General features: G+C 30.5%; 3 protein-coding genes across 3 annotated transcripts in view; all 3 read left to right on the top strand.

Annotated features, from left to right (window-relative positions):
• Positions 1–5,152: 5,152 nt before the first annotated feature.
• LOC125864731 (calmodulin-7) overlaps positions 5,153–25,540 on the top strand; it is a 139,204-nt gene continuing 118,816 nt past the window's right edge. The window contains exon 1 of the mRNA XM_049544789.1: positions 5,153–5,173. The gene's annotated coding sequence lies outside the window, so the exon portion shown is untranslated. The remainder of the gene's footprint in view (positions 5,174–25,540) is intronic.
• Positions 11,816–14,747, top strand: LOC125864730 (14 kDa zinc-binding protein). The gene is made up of 5 exons (XM_049544788.1): positions 11,816–11,979; positions 12,285–12,342; positions 13,250–13,339; positions 14,431–14,551; positions 14,636–14,747. The coding sequence occupies exons 1-5, from the start codon at positions 11,849–11,851 to the stop codon at positions 14,701–14,703; spliced, it is 468 nt and encodes a 155-aa protein (XP_049400745.1). The 5' UTR covers positions 11,816–11,848; the 3' UTR covers positions 14,704–14,747.
• On the top strand, positions 16,024–18,175 carry LOC125864725 (metacaspase-9). Its single transcript, XM_049544780.1, has 3 exons — positions 16,024–16,144; positions 16,452–16,723; positions 17,454–18,175. The coding sequence occupies exons 1-3, from the start codon at positions 16,080–16,082 to the stop codon at positions 18,098–18,100; spliced, it is 984 nt and encodes a 327-aa protein (XP_049400737.1). The 5' UTR covers positions 16,024–16,079; the 3' UTR covers positions 18,101–18,175.

Raw genomic sequence — 25,540 nt, 5'->3', positions numbered from 1 at the left:
TACTAATGTTTATTTTTAATTTAATTATATAATAAGCATGATACTCATTAACTAATTAAGCTCTTGTTAATCAAGCTGTTGTCACTATCATGGTAGTTATTTAAATTTTGGATTATTATTCTTGATTCAAACTCCTAGATTTTGGAATAAATATATCTGTCTTTATTCTGATTTTCTTACCAATATAGTTGTTATTTGATTAGACTACTTGATAGTGACTTAATAGAATAAAAATTTGGCATTAGTGTATTGCCAAAATGATTAATTAATTTGTGGGGTTCTAAAGAATAAATGATGACTATTTTTGTCGGTGGAAAAAATAATATATTTGACAAAAATAGTTTCAATAAAAAGGGATGAGGTGTTCTTTTATAATTTACCTAATTCTTGTTTGGTTTATTATAATGTGATCGTACACAATAACACAAGGTTTCTTTTTAGTATAAAATTTTATATTAAGGGTATATGATTCTTGTATTGAGAGTAATGAAGTAATTGAAAATATTTGACAAACAAAGTTATATTATAATAAAAATATTTTTTAACTGATCTATTGTGTTGTGTTATATTATATTATGTTATATTAAGGAAATGATGTTTTATAGCCATGTAGAATTAGATTGAATTTTTAAGATGACCTTTTCTATATCTCTCGTGTAAAAAAAAATTCTCATAAAATTACTATTATATCTTCTCAATGATAGTATTATGATATAACAATTAAAAGAATATCCAGAAATATAACAACATTATATAAAAGTTTGATCGTACATCAATTGTTAGTGTGTAAAATTTTTTTACACTATCAATTCACATCTACTTATTATACCAAGTAACATGTCCTATTGTGATACAATAGTGACAGTGTATATAAGAATTTACATTATACAACTTATGGTGGAATTTACCTGTCATTTATCGTCCTAGATTATAAATGTGAAAGTAAGATTTTTTTTACATTATCATATTATATTTACTTGTTATAATAGATAATCTATTTTCTTTTTCAAGATTACAAAATCACTATTTAAAATGTTTTTCTAAATATCTTTTTGAATGACATGACAGTTTAACTTTCGTATATCATATATATCTTAAAACCTTAATTAAACTTTAAAATGTGGGGGACTCATGAAATGCAAGATCTAATGTATTATTTGGCCCACTAGCCCATAAAGAGAAAACAAGAAATTTTTTCAAATGGGCTTAGTCAATTAAGGAAGTTTCATCATGATATCCCAGCCCAATATTGGTAAAGCAAGCAAATCCATGAGAAAATTATTCTAAAGGATATGTAGTATATGATCGTAAATACTAGTTTAGGAGATTTATGAGTTGATGAATTTTCTGATTTTCACAACCTAGATATCCTCTCGAAGATGCATGGGATATTTTGTATGCAAACTTTAATCGTCATATTATGATGAAATTTTTTAATTTCCACCCCATATTAACGTATTTATATGTTATACATATGATTTCAGGAGGTGGACTCAACACACAATATAATTGAAGGTGAATACAAAATTTATAGCTTAACGATTGTGAACTTTTTTTTCAAAATCGATTGTGAACTTGTCATTGAATTCACAGCTCATCTTAATTATCAAATTTCTAATATAAATATATGGTCCAATTAAAGAGGTAGCTACTCTCTTTCAAGCTCTTTGTGAAGTTTTCTTCACTTGTTCTGTTATGGAAATAATGGAAATATTCTTGAGCGTGAGGAAGTAGCTACTAAGCTCGCGTGAGTTAGTGTACAAATTCAATTTTTGTTTGGGATGAAATTTAAATTTAATTTTTTTTTCCATATGACATGTCCAAACTAGTCATGATCTCATTAGCTGGTTAGAATTACAGACATTAGTTATTTATCTTTAACCCCGTATAAGATAAGACGTTACTTTCTTATAACTTATACATGTATTAGTTACACGAGTTTCTAAATTGCTGAACAAAATTCCTATTAATCTTATACATAGTAACATATTTCATAACTAGTCAACCAATATTGTATAACTTATACAAAAATTTATACACAATAAATTGCTTTTTTCACTGACTATCAAATGACACCCTAAGTTAATTTAATTTAATTCAATTTTAAATATAAGTCAAATTGGCTCTCAAAAAAGCGAAAAATATATTCAAGAAACATGCCAATAGTGATTTGAATTTTAATGTTGGGGGATTTAATTTATAAATTAAATAATATGTGTGACTAATCCTAATAAACCACGTGACTATTTAAAATTGAAAAAAAAGAAAAGCAAATCATCAGATTTGGGATATTAGTTTTACGGGTATTCTTGAGTGTTACGGGTATTCTTGAGTCAAATAATTAGCTTGGATGTACTTTTTTAATTAGATAATGGATGGTTCTTAAAAGTCATTTCTCATATGTTTGAGATATTTTTTATTACACTATCAATATAATTTACTAGATATACACAGTATAATTTCTCAAAAGAGGATTTGACTTATCATCCTCCCTCTATTTTAGCTCATCATTTGATCACATCTTATTGAGAAACTCTAGAAATATGTGTGGGTTGTTGGTGAAAAAATTACTTCTGTTATTATTGATGAACATCATTAACGCCCAATCATGATCGCAAATTCATTCAATTGTGCACAATAAGCATGAATCAAATTAGATAATACTACACCCCCATTGACACTCCTTTATTTAGTAAGGATTTCAGCTTTTTCTTCCACGGACAATTAATAGCCAAATCAAATCAGGATGTCCTGTCCCCTATCTCTAACACCTATTTTATTTTTTAAAAAATAATTAAATTTCATCCAGATTGATCGATCGGATTAAATTGGGACAAATTAATCATAATTCCTACTAACCCCGCTCCATCTCAAGTACCGCGCCCATTTCGTCGCCCAATTCCAGTTCAAATCAAAATCAGAACAATTGATACAGAAATTGAATTGGGCTATTTTGTTTTCTTTAACCCTTTTAATTATATACTATATCCAACTATCCATCTAGACACTTCTTTATATTATCGAGTATTTTAGCTTGTGTTTTTTCACTTTGACGTCGTACCACCTGATTCATGGCTGGTAATTGAAGTTGAGCTGATATATATTAGTTGATTGTGCCTTCATGTAGGGACGTTGTTTTTTCTCTTGTATAGTTGTAGATTTCTCTTGAAGTGAAACAAGTTAGCACGATGAGTGAAATCTAGATGTTGATTTTACTACTTCATTGTTTGTTCCTCCTCTCAAATTTGCTTTTGGGACATTTTAATTGTGTTTTATAAAGGATTGCAGAAATCAATGGTGAATATTATTTTGTGAGATGTTTCATATTTTATTGAATGAGTATGTTTTCACTTGACTTGTTGATTTCGACATTCCAGATCAACAATTTGCAAAATCTATAACAAAATACTATTAATTGGATCTATCTTATAGTGCAAGTGGTTTGAATGTAGTGTTTTTTCTCCAGCAAAATGACAAAAATGATTATTGAAAGTAACGTTCTTCTATGCATTTTTTCATATAAAAAAATGAAGCAAACTTTTGGCCATTCTTGTTTGGTAACTCAAAATGGAAGGATAATTTTGGGAAAGGAGACCCTTTAGAATTTCTTATAGGTATTTGTATTTGATGCATGAGAAGTTGGCTTCTATTTATTTCGATCTATTAAGCCTAGATATTTGTGCTAGCAGCTTCTGCTCAACTTATAAAGGGATGAAAAATCGGTGTAGATGGTAATTTCTTGACTAAACTGATCATTTATTTGACTTTATAGTTACACTTCCAGCGTTGACGACTAACATATTTTGTATGTCGAACTATCAGATTTGCGTATTGGGGCAAAAGAAGAATTACAATCCCACCAGAATTAAGGTATGCACATTTGAGTTGCTATTCTGTTTGCAATGTCATGTATAATCATCAAAGCTGTTTTCGCTTGTTGGCTACTTCCATAAATTTCTCTTGCCTAATGAATTTATGTTTCCCTTTTTCTCTACCTCGTGGTATGGGTCAAAAGGTGATGGTGACATCGTACCATCCGATTCATGGCAGGTAATTGAAATAAATCAAATCATAACGAATCAGTCGGGATTTTCTATCAACCCCACTCCATCTCTAATGTCGCGCCCATTTTGTTCCCCAATTCTAGTTCAAACAGATTTTAGGACAATTGACACTGGATTCAAATTGGGCCATTTTGTCTTTTTTTAAACTTTTAATAACTTACTATATCCCTCTAGACACTCTTTATATATGCACATATATATTAATCAAATAAGGACGCTTCATGTATCTAATCAAATATTTATTGATGTATCCTTGTATTTAATAGTGAATTTTAATATGTATGTGCATATTTAATACTAAATATAATTTTATGATTTATATTACACTTGAAACAACATTGAATATTATAAAAGAAAGAAGATACAAAATTTAAATTAAAAAAGAAACATAACAAATTTATTATTATATTGTTTATTAAGAATATCTTAGAACTTTGAATTAAACAACTAAAATCTTCATATTAATAAATAATATTTTTACAACAACAATCAAAATAATATAATATAAACAAATAACAACTTATTATCTAGAATTAATTCTACTTTTATAAATAATAATATTTTCGCGTGAAATTAATGTTGAATGTCTTTTAAGTATATTATGCTAAAAATAACTAACGTTGAATTGTTTCATCACTGCTATATAAATAACAAACATCTTTAGTAAAAAAAAATGAAACAAGAAAGAAAAATTGTGTGTTAGTAGCCTGTTATATAGATTAGAATCACGTGGTTATAATGTTTTCTTTATGTATTACTCATCCGACCCTAATCTCGAATATAGATAGGGTAGAAGCATGTTTCTATCTTCCAAATTAAACACCTATTTCATAAATTATAACACATGCAATTAATAATGTTAATGCTGATATTATAAGTATCTATAACATAACAAAAACATAAAAGTATTAGGACTCGTTAGATGCCAGAGTCATAGTCACTTGATTATCTATATAACTCTATTTTACAAACAAAAGGAAATTAATAGAGATTAACAACAAAAATAGAAATGTGCTATTTTTGAACCGAGCAAAAGGGAGATTTAAGGCTTCTTTTTCTTTCTTCCTTTAAGAATAAAAAACTAGGTTTATTTTCAAAAAAAACTAAATCATAAACAAAAAAAAATATAAGAACTTGAAAAAGTTACTAGAAATATGAAATAAAATATATACATATACACAAAACAACATATAAAACAAAAAGCTTACCTTCTTTGGGCAGGAAGAAAACGTAGACAAATACACTTTTAAGCCCTCTCTCAAGTTCATTGTGAAGCTCTCTTGCTCTGTTATGGAAATGGTGGGAAATTTTCTTGGGAGTAAAGAGGCAACTACTCTCTTTCAAGCTCTTTGTGAAGTTCTCTTCACTTGTTCTGTTAGTGTATGGAATTCAATTTTTATTTGGGATGAAATTTAATTTTTTCTTTTCTGTATGACATGTCCAAACTGGTCATGATTTTAGTAGTTGGTTAGAATTACAGACATTAGTTATTTATCTTTAATCCCGTATAAGATAAGACATTACTTTCTTATAACCTATACATGTATTAGTGAGACAAATTTCTAAATTGCAAAACAAAAATTCTATTAATCTTATACATAGTAACATATTTCCTAACTAGCCAACCAATATTGTATAACTTATACCCAATAAGTTGCTTTTTTAGTGACTATCAAATGACACCTTAAGTTAATTTAATTCAATTTAATTTAAATATAAGGCAAATTGTCTCTCAAAAATGCAAAAAATATATTCAAGAAACATGCTAGCGGTGATTTGAATTTTAATGTTGGGGGATTTAATTTATAAATTAAATAATATATGTGACTAATCCTAATAAACCACGTGACCATTTAATTTTTTTTTTAAAAAAGCAAATCATCAGATTTGGGATATTAGTTTTCTGGGTATTCTTGATTCAAATAATTAGGTTGGATGTATTTTTTATTAGATGTTGGATGGTACTTAAAAGTCATTTCTAATATGTTTGAGATATTTTTTATTACACTATCAATATAATTTACTAGATTTACACTATATAATTTCTCAAAAAAGGATCTGTCTTATCATCCTCCCTCAATTTTAGCTCATCATTTGATCACATCTTATAGAGAAACTCTACAAATATGTGTGGGTTGTTGGTGAAAAAAATGCTTCTGTTATTATTGATGAACATCATTAACGCCCAATCGCAAATTCATTTAATTGTGCACAATAAGCATGAATCAAATTTGATAATACTATACCCCTATTGACACTCCTTTATTTAGAAAGGATTTCAGCTTTTTCTTCCACTTTTGATTAGAGATGTGCTGCATTGCTCATCGGGACAATTAATAACAAAATCAAATAAGGATGTATTGTCCCGTATCTCCAACACCTATTTTATTTTTTATTTTTTTAAGAAATACTCAAATTTCACCCAGATTGATTGATCAGATTAAATTGGTATAAATTAATCAGAATTTCCTACCAACCTCGCTCCATCTCAAACACCGCGCCCATTTCGTCCCCCAATTCCAGTTCAAATCGAAATTAGAACAATTGACACCGGAATCGAATTGGGCTGAGTATTTTAGCTTGCGTTTATTTGCTTCTTTTGGTTTTGCCTTGTGAAATGCATATTACTTTGTATTTAAATTGCCAAACATTTTTTTTTTTGCATTTTGAAAAGTTAAAACTGAAGAGATATTGGAGGAAGGAAAGCCTACATATGAAAGTGGTACCATAGAAAACTCGACAGTGGTCAAGATGACTTTGCTCCCCATACTGCTGCAGCTGATGAGATGAAAGGCTTAAAAAGAATAATTTGTGATGATTCTAGCAAAACCAATGATTATCAAAGGTGCGGATATGTGTAGTCCGTCTTCTGAGTGCTTAACTTAGCTTACATGATTTATTTAAGTGATGATAATATTGTTTTCTTCTTAAATCCTAAAAGCAGAGGAGACAATGCTAAGCAAAATAAGAAGAAAAAGGTATTGATTGATCCCGGGCATGTAGAGGCTAATGACGAGCCAACTGATCAAGATGGTCACAAGTAAGTTGTGTTCTGTTCAAGTGTAGAATAGAAAAGAATGAATTTGAATTGTCATCGTTTTGTCTTGTGAGTTGATTTTTTTTCCACCAAAAATTGTTTCAGGGGTAATGCGAAAAAGAAGAAGAATGAATCAGGGCTCGAGGTAGAGAAGAATGAAGGGACTAAGTCTTCTTCCATTGAAACTGGATTGGTCATAGATGGAGGAGTTGGCTAAGGGCAAGTCAATTATCGTGATGTTGTACCACCCGATGCATGGCTGGTACTTGAAGTTATTTTTTTCATTATGTAAAATCTTAAAATTAAATTGTTGTTGTAGATTTTTCTTTAAGCGAAAACAAGTTAGCAAAATTTGTCTAGAGGATGATCATGTTTTTCTTAGGCTAAACGATTCATTTAGTAAGGTTTAAGCAGTTGCAGTATATTGCTGTTGGTTCAAACAGAAGTGAGAATTTAGGTGAATCTTTTGGTGAATTATCAATTTCGTATTACTTGTTCACTTTTTTCTTTACTCTTTATACGCCCTTAAAACTTTTATGTTTTCATTACACTCTATATATGTGTCTTATCCATCAATAACCAAAGACTAACATGGATGAATTTTAAATTGAGATATTTGAATGCACCTTCTGGTTATAGTAGTAATGGAAAATAATGTCGACAGAAAGAAAGGTCTTTTAATTCCCCAGTCCTAAGAAGGAACTGGTAAAAAAAAAGTTATCTATGCTACTTCCCTTCAACAAAGTGTCCATTCATATCATTTTTTTAATAGAAAATATATTCGATTTTGACATACCATTTTGTACACATGGTAAACTATGATATGGATATATCACTAATAAAATCAACCAAAATACAAAATTCTGATTTCTTTGTTTAATCGAGTTACATAAATGAGCCCAATTTTTAACAAAGTAATATAGGTAATCATTTTCTCAAAATTCAAGACATATTTATTTGTGTTTTTTCCCTTTGTCGAAAGCTCAACTAATTGGATCCAATATAAGATAGATCCAGTTGATAGTATTTTGTTACAAGTTTTGCAAATTATTGATCTGCAATGTCAAAATCAACAAATTAAGTGAAAACACAGTCATTCACTAAAAGATGAGACATCTCACAAAACAATATTCACCATTCATATTTGCAATCCTTTACAAAACACAATTAAAATAATATCCCAAAAGGAAACTGAAAGGAGGAACCAGCAATAAAGATCCAAAATCAACATTTGGAATTGCACTCATCGTGCTAACCTGTTTTTGCTTGAAAAGAAGTCAACAACAACGATTTTAAGATTCTGCAAAAGACAATACAACATCCCCACGTGAAGGCACATCACTTAATATATATCAGCTAAGTTTCAAGTACTAGCCATGAGTCGGATGGTACGACATCAAGATAACCTTCATCTCCAAACCTGTAAAAAAAAAGGCATCATTGATGTCACGACCCAAAAATGGATGTGATGGCACTCGTCGTATCCCACCAAGACAAGTCAGCCTAAAACCCAATCATTTCTATAAAGTGCGGAAATAAAGCAAAGTTCAATAACAATTACTGTTACGAAAACAAGTCAACTTAATTCAATCCCCAAAACCTAGTTGTCACGTGCATAAGCCTCTAATGTAAATACTAGAATTGAAATGAAATACGCAAGTCTCAAATGACGTTGTCTTTCAAGTAAAAACAAAATCATAAACAGGAGTAAGAAGGATCGCTGAGAAGACAAACAACCACCTCACAAATCTCCCAAAAGCCTTGGAAAAGAAGAGAATGACAAGTACCACAAAAATCCAGGCTCGTAACCTACAAAAATTTGTAGAAGCAAGGGGTGAGTACCAAACCACACGGTACTCAGCAAGTAAACCTCTAAACACGAGCTAAGGGGATAGAATACAAGTACTCCTTACACCCCAACCGAACCTTCACAACTACAATCTGTATAAAACCAGTCCAACCTAACAGTTCACAATTTACAAAGCACATAGCTCAACACAACACTCTAACAATTTCATATCCTCAACAACAACAATAGTTTCATATTCTCAACAACAACACTCTAACAATTGCATATCTTCAACAATAAGCCCAATATTCATCAGTCACAAGTTTCATAGAAAGGCACTCACAAGATCAGCAACACACAAGATCAAGTTACACCAATAATAAAGAAGTGCAATGCAGTGAAATGCAATGTCAAGTATAGTGATGCATGTCTGACCTAATGATACACACCCGCTGCCTCTCAGTCCGGGACCCATGGGGGACATATCTGTCCATGCATCCATCGCGGCGCGCGATACGACCCTCGATAATAGTAACCATCGCGGCGCGCGATACGTCCCTCGAAATATAGTATCCGTCGCGGCGCGCGACACGTCCCTCGAAATATAGTATCCATCGCGGCGCGCGATACGTCCCTCGAAATGGTACATCCTCTTTATTTTCTTATTCTTTCTCAATGCACATAACACTTGTCACAACCATGTCTCAGAACAATGCAAATGACATGTTCACACAAATAATAAAGAGATGCCCATTTTCATAACATTGCACAATTCACAACAAGACAATCAGGATACAACATCAACAATGATTCAACAAACCTTTCAAACAATTCTCAACACATCACACAAACAATTGATCACATTGCCTTTTATTATCCCTTTTTCATCATTAGAATTAATCAATGTGGACAAGTCAACCCATCACCAAGCCTCGTTACCCTAAACACATATTACAAGGAAATACATGAATTCCATACACTTAACAAGAGTTTAGAAATTCACTTGCCTCAAATAGTCGAACAATCACTCCAAGACTTGAGTCTTTCCTTTCGTTGAACTTCCAACTCAAAGCAATCTATTCACATTAATAATTACAATAAGATTTCGAAACTAACCACACTCAGATTACTATAGGTCTGGCCTAGACCCAAAAACTCACTCAATTTATAATCAAGTTCTTAATCTTGGTGCCAATTAACATGTCAACTCTCATGTTTTCTGAATTTCAAGCCTATGGTTAAGTTCCAATTTCTCCAAATATCATAAATATAATGGTATTCATATGATATCATGCACCTAATATTTAATTACATGTCTCAATATTTCAAAGCTTGAATCATATGTGATAATTATAAGAAAATTGTGAAACCAAAAATTAATGTCATAACCACTAAACTTAACTACAACATACGACCTAAAATTTCAAAACCAAAACCATTAGTTGATTATCATAATTAATTTAACAATCATGTGGCCATCATTACATAATGATTGGCCACTGATGCATTCCCTTCCAATTCCAAACATACGTACATAAAGTGGTAGAAGTTAATTTACAACAATCAAACTTTCAACTCGTTTCACATTCAATTATAATAATAATAAAATAATAACAGTAACGAGTCAATATGCACAAACTTGCCTATATTATTCAAAAATCTAGTCTCAAGTGATTAACCCATCATTAGATCATTAGATTCATTAAATGATATCGCCATTACATAATTCTTAAATATAATATACTTACCATTATTTCTAGCCGAAATTTCCAACAACAATAACTAAAATTTAGACTTTCTCTCAAAGATATATAATTATACTAATGTATACTATCTATCCTAGAATTACTACAAATAATAAAAGTTGAAGTTGAGGCTTACCTCAAGCACGAAACAATTTTCTTGCGGCACCAACTGCCTCCATGTTGAAGCCGTAGGTTAATTATTGCCAGACTCCTTTCTTATTCTTTTTACTAAATAAAATAATATGTATTAAAAGTAATAAACCTAGTAACTTATTTTAATATTTCAGACTTGGCCTATTATTATTAATAATAAATAAATTACCCGCAAATTAATTAACTATTGTTAAATGACTATTCAAAATTATAAAAAAAAATGACTTTTCGGGTCTGGGTCATTACAATTGAATTCACAACTCATCTTAATTATCAAATTTCTAATATAAATATATGTTCCAATTAAAAATTACTAAGTTTATTCGAATTCATCGCTAATAATCTAGCTCTTGATATAATAGAAATACAAAGTTTTGTTTTTTCCAAATTACTACTACTGTTGATCAATGAGCTACTAGATTCTAAGTCCTAGTATTGTATATAATATTTACAAACATCAAACAAACTCATCAATATCCAAATATCTTCACTTGTTGCAATATTCTTTTCACCTAGTATACCAACAAAATTTAAATTCAAAATCTCTAACTAAGAATAAATAACTATTTATCGATTCTAATGAAGTGTTAGGCCTAATGGTTAGTTGATCAGTAAGAAAGGTTGATTTTTATAAAATAAATAAGTTAAGTGAAATTATTCACACTAAAATCACATATTAAATTAAATTTCCATAAAAAATATGTGTGTCCCCTCTACTAGTATATGTTGAAAGGTCAAAGGTATCAATTTGTGGAGGAAAACATTTTCATATGTTCAGTTTGTTCAAAAAATATTTTTTACGCAGAAAGAAATTTTTTAAAAATAATTCATCGAGGATGTTGAAAAATAAGTTTCTTAAGTGTTGTTCAACATTGATGATATCTTTTTACACACTTCATCTTCATCTACATCTGCACACACTACTTTCCAGGATAATATTTTCTTGTATTGTACAAACAAAAACTTGGTATATCTAATCATAAATATGAGAAAATTATAGTACTAATCTGTTGACTAATATAAGTTGTTATACCCACAAAGCAATAAAGAAGTTAACAATATGAGTGAAGAAAACCCCAATAGGAGCAGACTCCAAATACTCACTTCACACTTCACTCATCAGAAGAAGTCAGCCATGGCTTCTGAGAAAGAAGCTGCTCTTCTTGCTGTTCCCTCAGATTCTCCTACCATGTATGCATTTCTATTCATATTTTCCATTTTTATGTTTAATTAGCTCTGTTTTTGTAATGGGGCTTTAAAAAATTGAATCTTGATTTTCATCAGATTCTTCTACCATGTATGCATTTTTCTGTTTATCTTTCAATTTTATGTTTAATTAGCTCTGTTTTTGTAATGGGGATTCTTAAAAATTGATTCTTGATTTTCAGTCAGATTCTCCTACTATGTATGCATTTTTCTGTCTATTTTTCAATTTTATGTGTAATTAGCTCTGTTTTTGTAATGGGGTTTCTTAAAAATTGAATCTTGATTTTCAGATTTGACAAGATCATTAACAAGGAAATCCCAGCAGATATTGTATTTGAGGATGACAAGGTATGTGTGCTTGTTATGTGTTTAATTTTTTGTCTTGTATTTGTTTGAGGTATAAAGTTTAAACCTTTATGTGCAGTTTTTGTGTATTAGGGTGAGATTGGTTTGGAGGAGAATGTTTTGTACTGGAATTTTTCGTTCTGTTTAAGTGTTTTGGTTTCACCTGATGTTTGATTTGCTTTGATTATCGTGTTTTTTTGGCGTTGCTATTGTTCTCTTTTTCGTTGTTTTTAGCTTGACTTCTTTGCTACTGTATTTGGTTTGTATAGAGTATCAGAAATAGCCTCTCTACCTTCATGAGGTAGGGGTAAGGCTGCGGACACACTGCCTTCCGTGAACCTCACTTGTGGAATTTTTCACCGGGTATGTTGTTGTGCGTTTTGGTACCTGTATAGTAATACCGTGGAGGAGCACGAGAATCTATGTAAAATCTTCCAACTACTCAATTTTACATCAAGAAAGAGAAGTGCTCGTGGGAAAATGTAGGTATCCTGAGGAGGTAGGAGTGGACACCACTTGGTTTTTTGTTAGGTCTAGAAGTAAATGACAAATGGTTATCATACAAATGGTTCACGCTTCCATGAGATGTAAAGCATGTTTCTTTTCCGTATGATTTTCTGAACTGGTATTTTGGATTACATGGGGAATAGGGAATAGGCTATTTGCTTTTTTAGCAGTATCCGGATGTTAGCAACGATCGTGTAATTTGGTGCTGTTGTTTTACTAAAAGTTCAAATTACTCGACGAAGCATGATTTTTTTTTGGGGCGCTGTCAGTTCTTTATCCACTGCTTATGGTATGTGTATTTTGATATCGTGCATCAATATGCCCAAGTCTTTAAGCTTTCATGTCGGCTGATTCTTTTGATGTATAATGTATTTCATATTTGTTTCTGTCATTTTCTTGCCAGGTTTTAGCTTTCAGAGACATAAATCCCCAAGCTCCTGTGCACATATTGCTTATTCCCAAGGTCAGGGATGGCTTAACCGGACTTTCCAAGGTATTTTGTTTTCTTTCTGAAAGAGTATGAACAAGCTTTTGTACGAGCTCATAGTTGTTAAAACGTTGCACACAAGAGGTACAGTAATTCCTGTATTTGTGCTTCAGAATATATGAGGTGCAGTTCCTTTAGTGAAGTATAAAATGGTGACACTTGGAGGCTAGCTTTGGTAATTTATTAGCTTAGAGGTGACACTTAGAAACTAGCTTTAGCTCATTGCTGCTCGTAGACTCGCAACACTCCATGGAGCTACACTAGGTGTAGGGAGTTCTCCATGTTTTGTTTGTTTCTGTGTTCTTTAGTAAATCAGTTGTTTCTTTTGGTGTTCTTCATTCTTTATTTCTTGTTTCTTGCTCTCTTTCTTTTCTTGCATTGTACTGTAACATGTGTAGGCTCTGTACAATTTACGCATTTCTTTCTTTGTGGGGCTATACTAGGTATGTTGTTGTTGCGTTCTTTCTCACTCATTTTCCGACTAATTTGGGGTTGTGGTCCTAAACCATTAAATGAGTTAGGTAGTTTTCTCTCTCTTATTAATAGGCACGATTTTTTAAGTATGTCCCTCATCCTTGTTGATAGCCTGCTCACAAGAAGCGCAATGAAGCACTGCCTTTGCTATAAGAATATGAGTCATGAATATATAAGAAACAAGAATATTGGTGATGCTTTGAAGCGATTGCTTCACCGAACTTGTTGATTTGAAGTCTAAATGTTTACTTTTTTCACGTACTGCTCTTTAATATGATCCTTGGTTTGCCTGATCAAATGAAGACGAGAAAAAGGAGATGCAAGATTTTAGAAGTTAGCTTTAGCACTGAGCTGGTTAACACACTCAGCATTCCGCGAAGCTACTATTTAGCGGCTGAGGGTTTGATTATCTTCCATTCTTTCGTCTTTCTTTTCGCTCACTAGTTTATTTATTGAGAATAGAGAATAACAAATTTTGGTTTCCTGAACGAACACTTGTCTAGATTACATAGAACAATGTCCTTCGTCCTTCATAACTGGGAATCTCTTGAAAGATTTGAGTACTATTGGCTCTATGCTACTTTATAATATGGAAACCTCTTGTTTTGAATTTCTATTTTCAGGCTGAAGAAAAGAACTGTGATGTTTTTGGTCGACTTCTCTACACAGCAAAGCTTGTAGCCAAACAGGAAGGTCTTCTAGAGAATGGATTCAGACTCGTGATCAACGATGGGCCTGATGGATGTATGTAACTTCTTTGCTCCCGTTGTTTCCAGTTATTGTAGTTCCATTTTATATGTATATTAACTCGAAAATCGTTGTTTTCAGGCCAATCTGTTTACCATCTTCACCTTCACCTTCTTGGGGGACGACAGATGAACTGGCCACCTGGATAAATGGACGTCGAGACGAATTCCAGATTTCATCCTATCATATATGTGTGCTAAAAGAACCTTATAATCTATGTGTAGCATTTGAAGAATCAAGCTAGAAACTTGTGTTGTGCTCCTATGGACTCAAATAAGACTACTCTCGACAATTATCTAATGATTTCTTAACTTCCTCTCCATATGTATTTTTTTTGGTTTCACATTTGGTGTTCAGTATTCATGTTGGAGCTCGATTAAATCTGAATTCGCATCGGAAAGTCCCACATTAGGGGGAAACACTTCCTAACAAAGGCGACTTCGTAAAGATTCGAACCCAAGATTGTTAAGGATATATGAAAGAAAGGGTACTTAAAACTCCACCACAATACTTGTCAGTATCTACATAGGAACCTAATTAAATTCAGATTTGCATCGGAAAATCCTATATTGGGGTAAAACACTTCCTAATCAAGACGAATCCGAGATTTTTGTTTAAGGATGAATAAGTACTTACGAGTTACGACTCGTCGATTCCACCATTGGTAGCTCTCCATATGTATTTCTTTGCTTTGAAGTAACACATTTCCATATCAAGACTTAAAAAGCCAAAAACTAAATAAAATAATTGTCACGTAAATACCATATGATGCTTACACATCAAATCAAACCACTAATAAGAGGTTTTAATTAATACTATATATGAAATTGCTGCTTACTAAAGTGATTTCTAAGAAATTTCTCTAATTGATTTAGATGTTACGTGTAAGAAAACATGCAGTTTCATGTCCCCATCAAAAAAAAAAAAAAACTCACTTTATCCTAATTGGCACACTTTTATTAGTCGGATCATAATGTGTCTATTATACGTAATTTTATTTTATATTTATATCAGAGGTAATTTAGTTTTCGCAGCTTGAACCCGTAACCTTCTGGTTAAACACAAAAACAACAACTTTTGCCACGACTCTCTTTCGATAGGTTTAGATTACTCAAAGGCTGCGTTAATATCTCTCATTGTGCATGAGGTAGATTTCACAGCTTGAACTCGCGGTCATCGAGGAAACATCTTTTATCATTGCGTGCGCCAATCAAAATAAAACTATTTTTTTTTCATATCTAACAAAACCTTTAATTTAAAAGAGGAAAAAAAGAGAAAAATTAATCGTGTGAACCAAATAATATTTGCTTAATTCCTCTAATTTCTTAAAGTAAAAACCAAACAATGGTACCTTATAAGCAATTAATAATGACTTCAAGAAATGAAACTTACAAGCAATAACAAATAAAACATTCTCTATAAATTTGAACTCCAATTAAATTAAACCACAGATTAAAAACACATCAACATTGATAAATATATACAAACAAAGAGAAATCTTACATTCATTTATTTTTTGAAAAAAATGGAAAAAGTTGGTAAAAAATTAGCAGTTCTAGTTGGTTGCAACTACGAAAATACACCTTACAGGTTAGACGTAGTCCATATGAAGAGTCGATCAGTTGAACATCCTTCGTAAAAAAACTATATCGAGTATATAGAAAATTATATTGTATATGTCAAGAGCATAGACATAGCCCATAGGGGTGCAAGTTGAACCTCCTTCATTGAAAAATTATTGGTATATGTAAAAAATAATAATTTTTTCGGCATAAATAATCTCTTATTTGAATTTCTAGCTCTGCCATTGATATATGTAGATAAATATTGACTTTTATTACCTATATACTAAACTTTGAATAGTTTAACGAAATTTCTGACTTTGTTGCTGGTACAGGTTACATGGATGTCACAACGATGTTTTAGCCATGAGAGATGTGCTAGTGAATCGATTCGGGTTCGATTCACAGCACATTGAATTGCTCATGGATAAATCAGGCAGTCCTATTATGCCTACTGGAATTAATATCAAGAAAGCACTTAATAAAATGGTTGATGAAGCTGAACAAGGGGATATTTTGTATTTTCATTTTAGTGGGCATGGTACATTGACTGGAAAAAAGAATCAAGAAGAGGCAATAATTCCATGTGATTTCAATTATATTACTAGTAAGTTTGTTTTATCTTATTTAATCTTAGGTATAAATTAAAGTTTATGAAATATAGTATTTTTGCCTTCTAGAGAAGCATTTGTTAAAGGGGTTGATTTCTCGAATAATCAGTCATAAAATTAATTTTTGCCACTTCAAAATAACTAAACTTTTCCTATGTCAGCGCGTTAGAAAATGTTCTTTCTAGCGAGATATATAAGAGGCTAATACTAAAATAATAAGTAAGTAATTGTTGTCTAATCAATCAACTCGGATATTACTATTTACTAGACTTACTGTGCTCGCCCAACATAAAAAAATTAAGCATGTCAAATTAAATAAAAAAATAGTCATGTTGATTATGTCATCTTAGCCCTAAAAACTTAAGTGATATGCGATCACTGAACTAACGATTTATTGTAAACAACAACAAATATATCTAGTAAAATTCCACAAATAGAGATTACGATTTATAGTAGAAAAGTCATAAAACTAGATAAATTATCTTTTTCACATGAAATTATTGCAATAAGCTGAATAATCATTTGAGAAATCAACTCGTATAACGGGACGAAAGCTAATTTAGCTATAGCCTCTTAGGAGAGTCCAAATCATCTACTCATTGAAACCATCATTTTCTAATGACTCAATTATTCTTTGTAAAAAAAATATGTTTATATTTTATATTATTATTACATATCTTGAAGTTCTTAATAACCTTTAAATTAATTAAAATATTTATTTGGCAGATGTGGATATTCGAAAAATAGTGAATCGAGTACCACAAGGAGCAACATTCACTATCCTTTCAGATTCTTGCCATAGTGGAGGCCTAATTGACAAAGAAAAAGAGCAAATTGGACCATCTCAGCACAAAACAAAAAATCAAGAATTCGAAAAAAACAGCAATAACTACGTCTCAGTCCCAAACAAGTCAGAGTCAGCATCAAAATGTTATTATTCCAAGTCTAAATTCATCCCTCATGAAACAATCTTGGAACATCTAACATCCTTAACAAACATAAACACCTCAAATATTGGAACACACATGTTACAACTCTTTGGAAATGATGCTAGTGTTATGTTTTCTTTGCCTCAATTGGAGTTAGATTTATTGAAGCCACTTAAACAAGATGAGGGTATTTTGTTAAGTGGATGTCAAGCTAATGAAGAATGTCAAGATGTTGGAGGAATTGAAAATGAAAATCAAGCTTATGGGGCATTTAGTCATGCAATTTTACTTGTGTTGGAGAAAAATTGTGGCCCTATTAGTTATAAAGAGTTGGTGATGAAGTCTAGGTACGTTTTGGAAAATGATGAACATATTAAGACTCAACATCCTTGTCTCTATTGTAGTGATGAGAATGCTCAAGCACTTTTTTTGAGCCAAGGTTGAGGTCAAATGTCATTGTAATGTAATTGATGTATAATAATGATTTTATGATGGAATAAAAAGAATTTAAGTTTTATGTACAGATGTGTACAATATTATCATGTCATTTTTGAGATAGTTACATGTGAATATCTTAATGGTTATCTCAAAATTCAGTTATCTTTATTTTGTCTTTCAAAAGTTATTTAACTTTGCTTAGTTAGCCTTCATGATCATTTAAACCGTAAATATAATTATTATATATATTATGACAAAATACTACACTAGTACTCCTTCAATCCTAATTTTTGCGATACTTTTCTGATATTCAAAAGGAGTTTTCTTGAAAATAGTTTTTATATATTTTAAATTTTCACTTATTATAAGTTATAATATATTTGAAGTAATTTTTAAATATGTAAATTTTATTTTTAAAAAATTTCAATGTCTAAAATCCAAATTCACAATCAAAACTAAAAAAAAGAAAAATTTGACTCTCTAAATTCAAAATTATGCCCAAATTAAAAATAATATAATTTGAGTGTAAATTATATGAAGGCAAGCCTAATAACACCTTGTTTGTATGGACGTTGTTACATGTTGTATTTTATTTTATTGTATTTATTGTTAGTTTAAATACAATGTTTGTTTTGATTGTTATTTAAATTCTATTATATCATATCGTTTAGATTCATGGTCAAATAACAATGAAAAAACTCATTTTATGTTAATTTTCCTTAATATTTTCTTTTCATTTTATCTTTCTTAGATGATGCAATTAAGACTTTTCAAGCATTGGTGTGGCATGAAATCGATAAAATCATTGTGTGGATTGTTGGTGAAAAAATTGCTTCTATTACTATTGAAGAACATCATTAACGCCCAATCATGATCACAAATTCATTCAATTGTGCACAATAAGCATGAATCAAATTAGATAATACTACACCCCTATTGACACTCCTTTATTTAGTAAGGATTTCAACTTTTTCTTCCGCAGACAATTAATAGAAAAATCAAATTAGAATATCTTGTCCCCGATCTCCAACACCTATTTTATTTTTTAAAAAATAATTAAATTTCACCTAGATTGATTGATAGATTAAATTAGGACAAATTAATCAGAATTTCCTACCAATCCCGCTCCATCTCAAATAACGCACCCATTTCGTCCCCCAATTCCAGTTCAAATCGAAATCAAAACAATTAACACCGAAATCGAATTGGGATGTTTTGTTTTCTTTAACCCTTTTAATTATATATTATATCCAACTATCCATCTAGAAACTTCTTTATATTTATCGAGTATTTTATCTTGTTTTTTTCACTTTGACATACAGGTATGGAGATAAAGGTTATCTTGATGTCGTACCACGTGATTCATGGTTGATAATTGAGGTGGATCTGATATATATTAGTTGATTGTGCCTTCATGTAGGGACACTATTTTTTCTTTTGTAGAATCTTAAAATCGTAGTTGTAGACTTCTCTTGAAGTGAAACAAGTTAGCACGATGAGTGAAATTTCAGATGCTGATTTTACAACTTCATTGTTTGTTCCTCCTCTCAAGTTTGCTTTTGGGACATTTTAACTATGTTTTATGAAGTATTGCAGAAATCAATGGTGAATATTGTTTTGTGAGATATTTCATATTTTATTGAATGAATATATTTTCACTTGACTTGTTGATTTCGACAATCCAGATCAGCAATTTGCAAAATCTATAACAACATACTATTAATTGAATCTATCTTATAGTGCAAGTGGTAAGGATGTGGTGTTTTTTCTCCAGCAAAATGACCAAAATAATTATCGAAAGGAACATTCTTTTATGCGTTTTTTCATATAAAAAAATGAAGCAAACTTTTGGCCATTCTTGTTTGGTAACTCATAATGGAAGGATAATTTTGGAAAAGGAGACCCTCTTGAATTTCTTATAGGTATTGTATTTGATGCATGAGAAGTTGGCTTCTATTTATTTCGATCTATTAAGCTTAGATATTTGTGCTAGCAGCTTCTGCTCAACTTATAAAGGGATGAAAAATTAGTGTAGATGGTAATTTACTTAGATGACTAAACTGATCATTTATCTGATTTTATAATTACACTTCCAGCGTTGACGACTAACATATTTTGTATGTCCAATTATCAGGTTTGCGCATTCGGGCAAAAGAAGAATTACAATCTCACCAGAATTATGCACATTTGAGTTGCTATTCTGTTTGCAATGTCGTGTATAATCATTAAAGTTATTTTCGCTTGTTGGCTATATCCATAAATTTCTCTTGCCTAATGAATTTATGTTTTCCCTTTTCCTCTACCTCGAGGTATGGGTCAAAAGGTGATGATGAGATCGTACCATCCGATTCATGGAGGGTAATTGCAATAAATCAGTCGGGATTTTCTATCAACCCCACTCCATCTCTAATGTCGCGCCCATTTTGTTCCCCAATTCTAGTTCAAACAAATTTTAGGACAATTAACATCGGATTCAAATCGGGCCATTTTGTCTTTTTTTTAAAACTCTTAATAACTTACTATATCCCTCTAGACACTTATTTATATATTCACAAATATATTAATCAAATAAGGAGAGTACATGTATCTAGTCAAATGTATCCTTGTATTTAATAGTGAATTTTAATATGTATGTGCATATTTAATACTAAATATGATTTTATGATTTATATTTCACTTGAAACAATATCAAATATTATAAAAGAAAGAAGATACAAAATTTAAATTTAAAAAGAAACATAACAAATTTATTATTATATTTTTTATTAAGAATACCTTAGAACTTTGAATTAAACAACTAAAATCTTCATATTAATAAATAATTTTTTTATAACAACAACCAAAATAATATAATATAAACCAATAACAACTTATTATCTAGAATTAATTCTACTTTTATAAATAATAATTTTTTCCCGTGAAATTAATATTGAATGTCTTTTAAGTATATTATGCTAAAAATAACTAACGTTGAACTGTTTCATCACTCCTATATGAATAACAAGCATCTTTAGTAAAAAAAAAAATGAAACAAGAAAGAAAAATTGTGTTAGCAGCCAACAAAATGGAAATGTGCTATTTTTGAATAGAGCAAAGGGAGATTAAGGGCTTTTTTTTCTTTCTTCCTTTAAGAATAAAAAACTAGGTTTATTTTCAAAAAAACTAGATCTTAAACAAAAAATAATAATATAAGAACCTGAAAAAGTTACTAGAAATATGAAATAAAGCATATACATACACACAAAACAACATATAAAACAAAAAGCTTACCTTCTTTGGGCTGGAAGGAAAAACGTAAACATATGCACTCTTAAGCCCACTCTCTCAAGTTTTTTGTCAAGCTCTCTCTTACTCTGTAATGGAAATGGTGGGAAATTTTTTTGGGAGTAAAGAGGTAGCTACTCTCTTTCAAGCTCTTTGTGAAGTTTTCTTCACTTGTTCAGTTATGGAAATAATGGAAATATTCTTGAGCGTGAGGAAGTAGCTACTAAGCTCGCGTGAGTTAGTGTACGAATTCAATTTTTGTTTGGGATGATTTTTTTTTTTCCGTATGACATGTCCAAACTAGTCATGATCTCAGTAGCTGGTTAGAATTGCAGACATTAGTTATTTATCTTTAATCCCGTATAAGATAAGACATTACTTTCTTATAACCTATACATGTATTAGTTACACGAGTTTCTAAATTGATAAATAAAAATCCTATTAATCTTATACATAGTAACATATTTTCTAACTAGCCAACCAATAATGTATAACTTATACAAAAATTTATACACAATAAATTGTTTTTTCACCGACTATCAAATGACACCCTAAGTTAATTTAATTCAATTTAATTTTAAGTATAAGTCAAATTGACTCTCAAAAAAGCGAAAAATATATTCAAGAAACATGTCAACGGTGATTTGAATTTTAATGTTGGGGGATTTAATTTATAAATTAAATAATATGTGTGACTAATCCTAATAAACCACATGACTATTTAAAATTGAAAAAAATAGAAAAGCAAATGATCAGATTTGGGATATTAGTTTTACGGGTATTCTTGAGTTTTACGGATATTCTTGAGTCAAATAATTAGGTTGGATGTATTTTTTTATTAGATGATGGATGGTTCTTAAAAGTCATTTCTCATATGTTTGAGATATTTTTTATTACACTATCAATATAATTTACTAGATATACACAATATAATTTCTCAAAAGAGGATTTGTCTTATCATCCTCCCTCTATTTTAGCTCATCATTTGACCACATTTTATTGAGAAACTCTAGAAATATGTGTGGGTTGTTGGTGAAAAAATTGCTTCTGTTATTATTGATGAACATCATTAACGCCCAGTCATGATCGCAAATTCATTCAATTGTGCACAATAAGCATGAATCAAATTAGATAATACTACACCCCTATTGACACTCCTTTTTTTAGTAAGGATTTCAGGTTTTTCTTCCCCGAACAATCAATAGCAAAATCAAATGACGATGTCTTGTCCCCTATCTCCAACACCTATTTTATTTTTAAAAAAAATAATTAAATTTCACCCAGATTGATAGATCGGATTAAATTGGGACAAATTAATCAGAATTTCCTACCAATCCCGCTCCATCTCAAATATAGGGCCCATTTCGTCCCCTAATTCCAGTTCAAATCGAAATCAGAACAATTGACACCGAAATCGAATTGGGATGTTTTGTTTTCTTTAACCCTTTTAATTATATACTATATCCAACTATCTATCTGGACACTTCTTTATATTTACAGAGTATTTTAGCTTGTGTTTTTGACTTTGACCTACGTGTATGGGGATAAAGGTTATCTTGATGTCATACCACCTGATTCATGGCTGGTAATTGAAGTGGAGCTGATATATATTAGTTGATTGTGCCTTCACGTAGAACGTTATTTTTTCTTTTGTAGAATATTAAAATCGTAGTTATAGACTTCTCTTGAAGTAAAACAAGTTAGCACAATGAGTGAAATTCCAGAAGTTGATTTTACAACTTCATTGTTTGTTCCTCCTCTCAAGTTTGCTTTTGGGACATTTTAACCCTGTTTTATAAAGGATTGCAGAAATGTTTTGTGGGATGTTTCATAGTTTATTGAATGAATATATTTTCACTTGACTTGTTGATTTCAACATTCTAGATCAACAATTTGCAAAATCTATAACAAAATACTATTTATTGGATCTATCTTATAGTGCAGGTGGTTCAAATGTGGTGTTTCTTCTCTAGCAAAATGATCAAAATGATTATCGAAAGTAACGTTCTTCTATGCGTTTTTTCATACAAAAAAATGAAGCAAACTTTTGGCCATTCTTGTTTGGTAACTCAAAATGGAAGGATAGTTTTAGGAAAGGAGACCCTCTTGAATTTCTTATAGGTATTGTATTTGAAGCATGAGAAGTTGGCTTCAATTTATTTCGATCTATTAAGCTTAGATATTTGTGCTAGCAACTTCTACTCAACTTATAAAGGGATGAAAAATCAATGTAAATGGTAATTTACTTAGATGACTAAACTGATTATTTATCTGATTTTGTAGTTACACTTCCAGCGTTGACGACTAACATATTTTGTATGTCCAACTATCAAGTTTGCGCATTAGGGCAAAAAAAAGAATTACAATCCCACCAGAATTATGGTATGCACATTTGAGTTGCTATTCTGTTTGCAATATTGTGTATAATTATCAAAGCTGTTTTCGCTTGTTGGTTATATCCATAAATTTCTTTTGCCTAATGAGTTTATGTTTTCCCTTTTCCTCTAACTCAAGGTATGGGTTAAAAGGTGATGGTGGCATCGTACCATTCGATTCATGGCGGGTAATTGAAATGAATCAAATCATAACGAATCAGTTGGGATTTTCTATCAACCCCACTCCATCTCTAATGTCGCGCCCATTTTGTTCCCCAATTCTAGTTCAAACTGATTTTAGGACAATTGACACCGGATTCAAATCGGGCTATTTTGTCTTTTTTAGAACTCTTAATAACTTACTATATCCCTCTAGACACTTCTTTATATATGCACAAATACATTAATCAAATAAGGAGAATACATGTATCTAATCAAATATCTATTGATGTATCCTTGTATTTAATTGTGAATTTTAATATGTATGTGGATATTTAATACTAAATATGATTTTTTGATTTATATTTCACTTAAACAATATCGAATATTATAAAAGAAAGAAGATACAAAATTTAAATTAAAAAAGAAACATAACAAATTTATTATTATATTTTTTATTAAGAATATCTTAGAACTTTGAATTAAACAACTAAAATCTTCATATTAATAAATAATGTTTTTACAACAACAACCAAAATAATATAATATAAACAAACAACAACTTATTATCTAGAATCAATTCCACTTTTATAAATAATTATATTTTCCCATGAAATTAATGTTGAATGTCTTTTAAGTATATTATGCTAAAAATAACTAACGTTGAACATTTCATCACTGCTATATGAATAACAAGCATCTTTAGTAAAAAAAAAATGAAACAAGAAAGAAAAATTGTGTGTTAGTAGCCAACAACATAGATTAGAATCACGTAGTTATAATATTTTCTTCATGTATTTACTCATCTGACCCTAATCTCAAATATAGGGTAGAAGCATGTTTCTATCTTCCAAATTAAACACTTATTTCATAAATTATAACACATGCAATTAGTAATGTTAATATTGATATTATAAGCAACTATAACATAACAAAAACATAAAAGTATTTAGGACTCGTTAGATGCCATAGTCATAGTCACTTGATCATCTATATAACTCTATTTTACAAACAAAAGGAAATTAATAGAGATTAACAACAAAAATGAAAATGTGCTATTTTTGAACAGAGCAAAAGGGAGATTAAGGGTTTTTTTGAAATAAAACATATACATACACACAAAACAACATATAAAACAAAAAGCTTACCTTCTTTGGCTGGAAGGGAAAACGTAAACAAATACACTTTTAAGCCCTCTCTCTCAAGTTCTTTGTGAAGCTCTCTCTTGCTCTGTTATTGAAATGGTGGAAAATTTTCTTGGAAGTAAAGAGGCAACTACTCTCTTTCAAGCTCTTTATGAAGTTCTCTTCACTTGTTCTGTTAGTGTACGGAATTCAATTTTTTTTTGGGATGAAATTTAATTTTTTTTTTCCGTATGACATATCCAAACTGGTCATGATTTTAGTAGTTGGTTAGAATTACAGACATTAGTTATTTATCTTTAATCCCGTATAAGATAAAACATTACTTTCTTATAACCTATACATGTATTAGTGAGACGAGTTTCTAAATTGCAAAACAAATCTTATACATAGTAACATATTTCCTAACTAGCCAACCAATATTGTATAACCTATACCCAATAAGTTGCTTTTTCACTGACTATCCAATGACACCTTAAGTTAATTTAATTCAATTTAATTTTAAA

The sequence above is a fragment of the Solanum stenotomum genome, chromosome 5 (assembly GCF_019186545.1).
Source record: "Solanum stenotomum isolate F172 chromosome 5, ASM1918654v1, whole genome shotgun sequence".
Classification (NCBI taxonomy): domain Eukaryota; kingdom Viridiplantae; phylum Streptophyta; class Magnoliopsida; order Solanales; family Solanaceae; genus Solanum; species Solanum stenotomum.
The sequence above is the reverse complement of the archived record's forward strand: the minus strand, read 5'-3'. Positions and strand labels throughout refer to the sequence as shown.

Coding starts and splice junctions, on each gene's coding strand:
- LOC125864730 (XM_049544788.1), top strand. CDS start 11,849: ATGAGTGAAGAAAACCCCAATAGGAGCAGACTCCAAATACTCACTTCA. Junction 12,343..13,249: donor TTGTATTTGAGGATGACAAG/GTATGTGTGCTT, acceptor TTTTCTTGCCAG/GTTTTAGCTTTCAGAGACAT. Junction 14,552..14,635: donor CAACGATGGGCCTGATGGAT/GTATGTAACTTC, acceptor CGTTGTTTTCAG/GCCAATCTGTTTACCATCTT.
- LOC125864725 (XM_049544780.1), top strand. CDS start 16,080: ATGGAAAAAGTTGGTAAAAAATTAGCAGTTCTAGTTGGTTGCAACTAC. Junction 16,145..16,451: donor TACGAAAATACACCTTACAG/GTTAGACGTAGT, acceptor TTGCTGGTACAG/GTTACATGGATGTCACAACG. Junction 16,724..17,453: donor TGATTTCAATTATATTACTA/GTAAGTTTGTTT, acceptor TTTATTTGGCAG/ATGTGGATATTCGAAAAATA.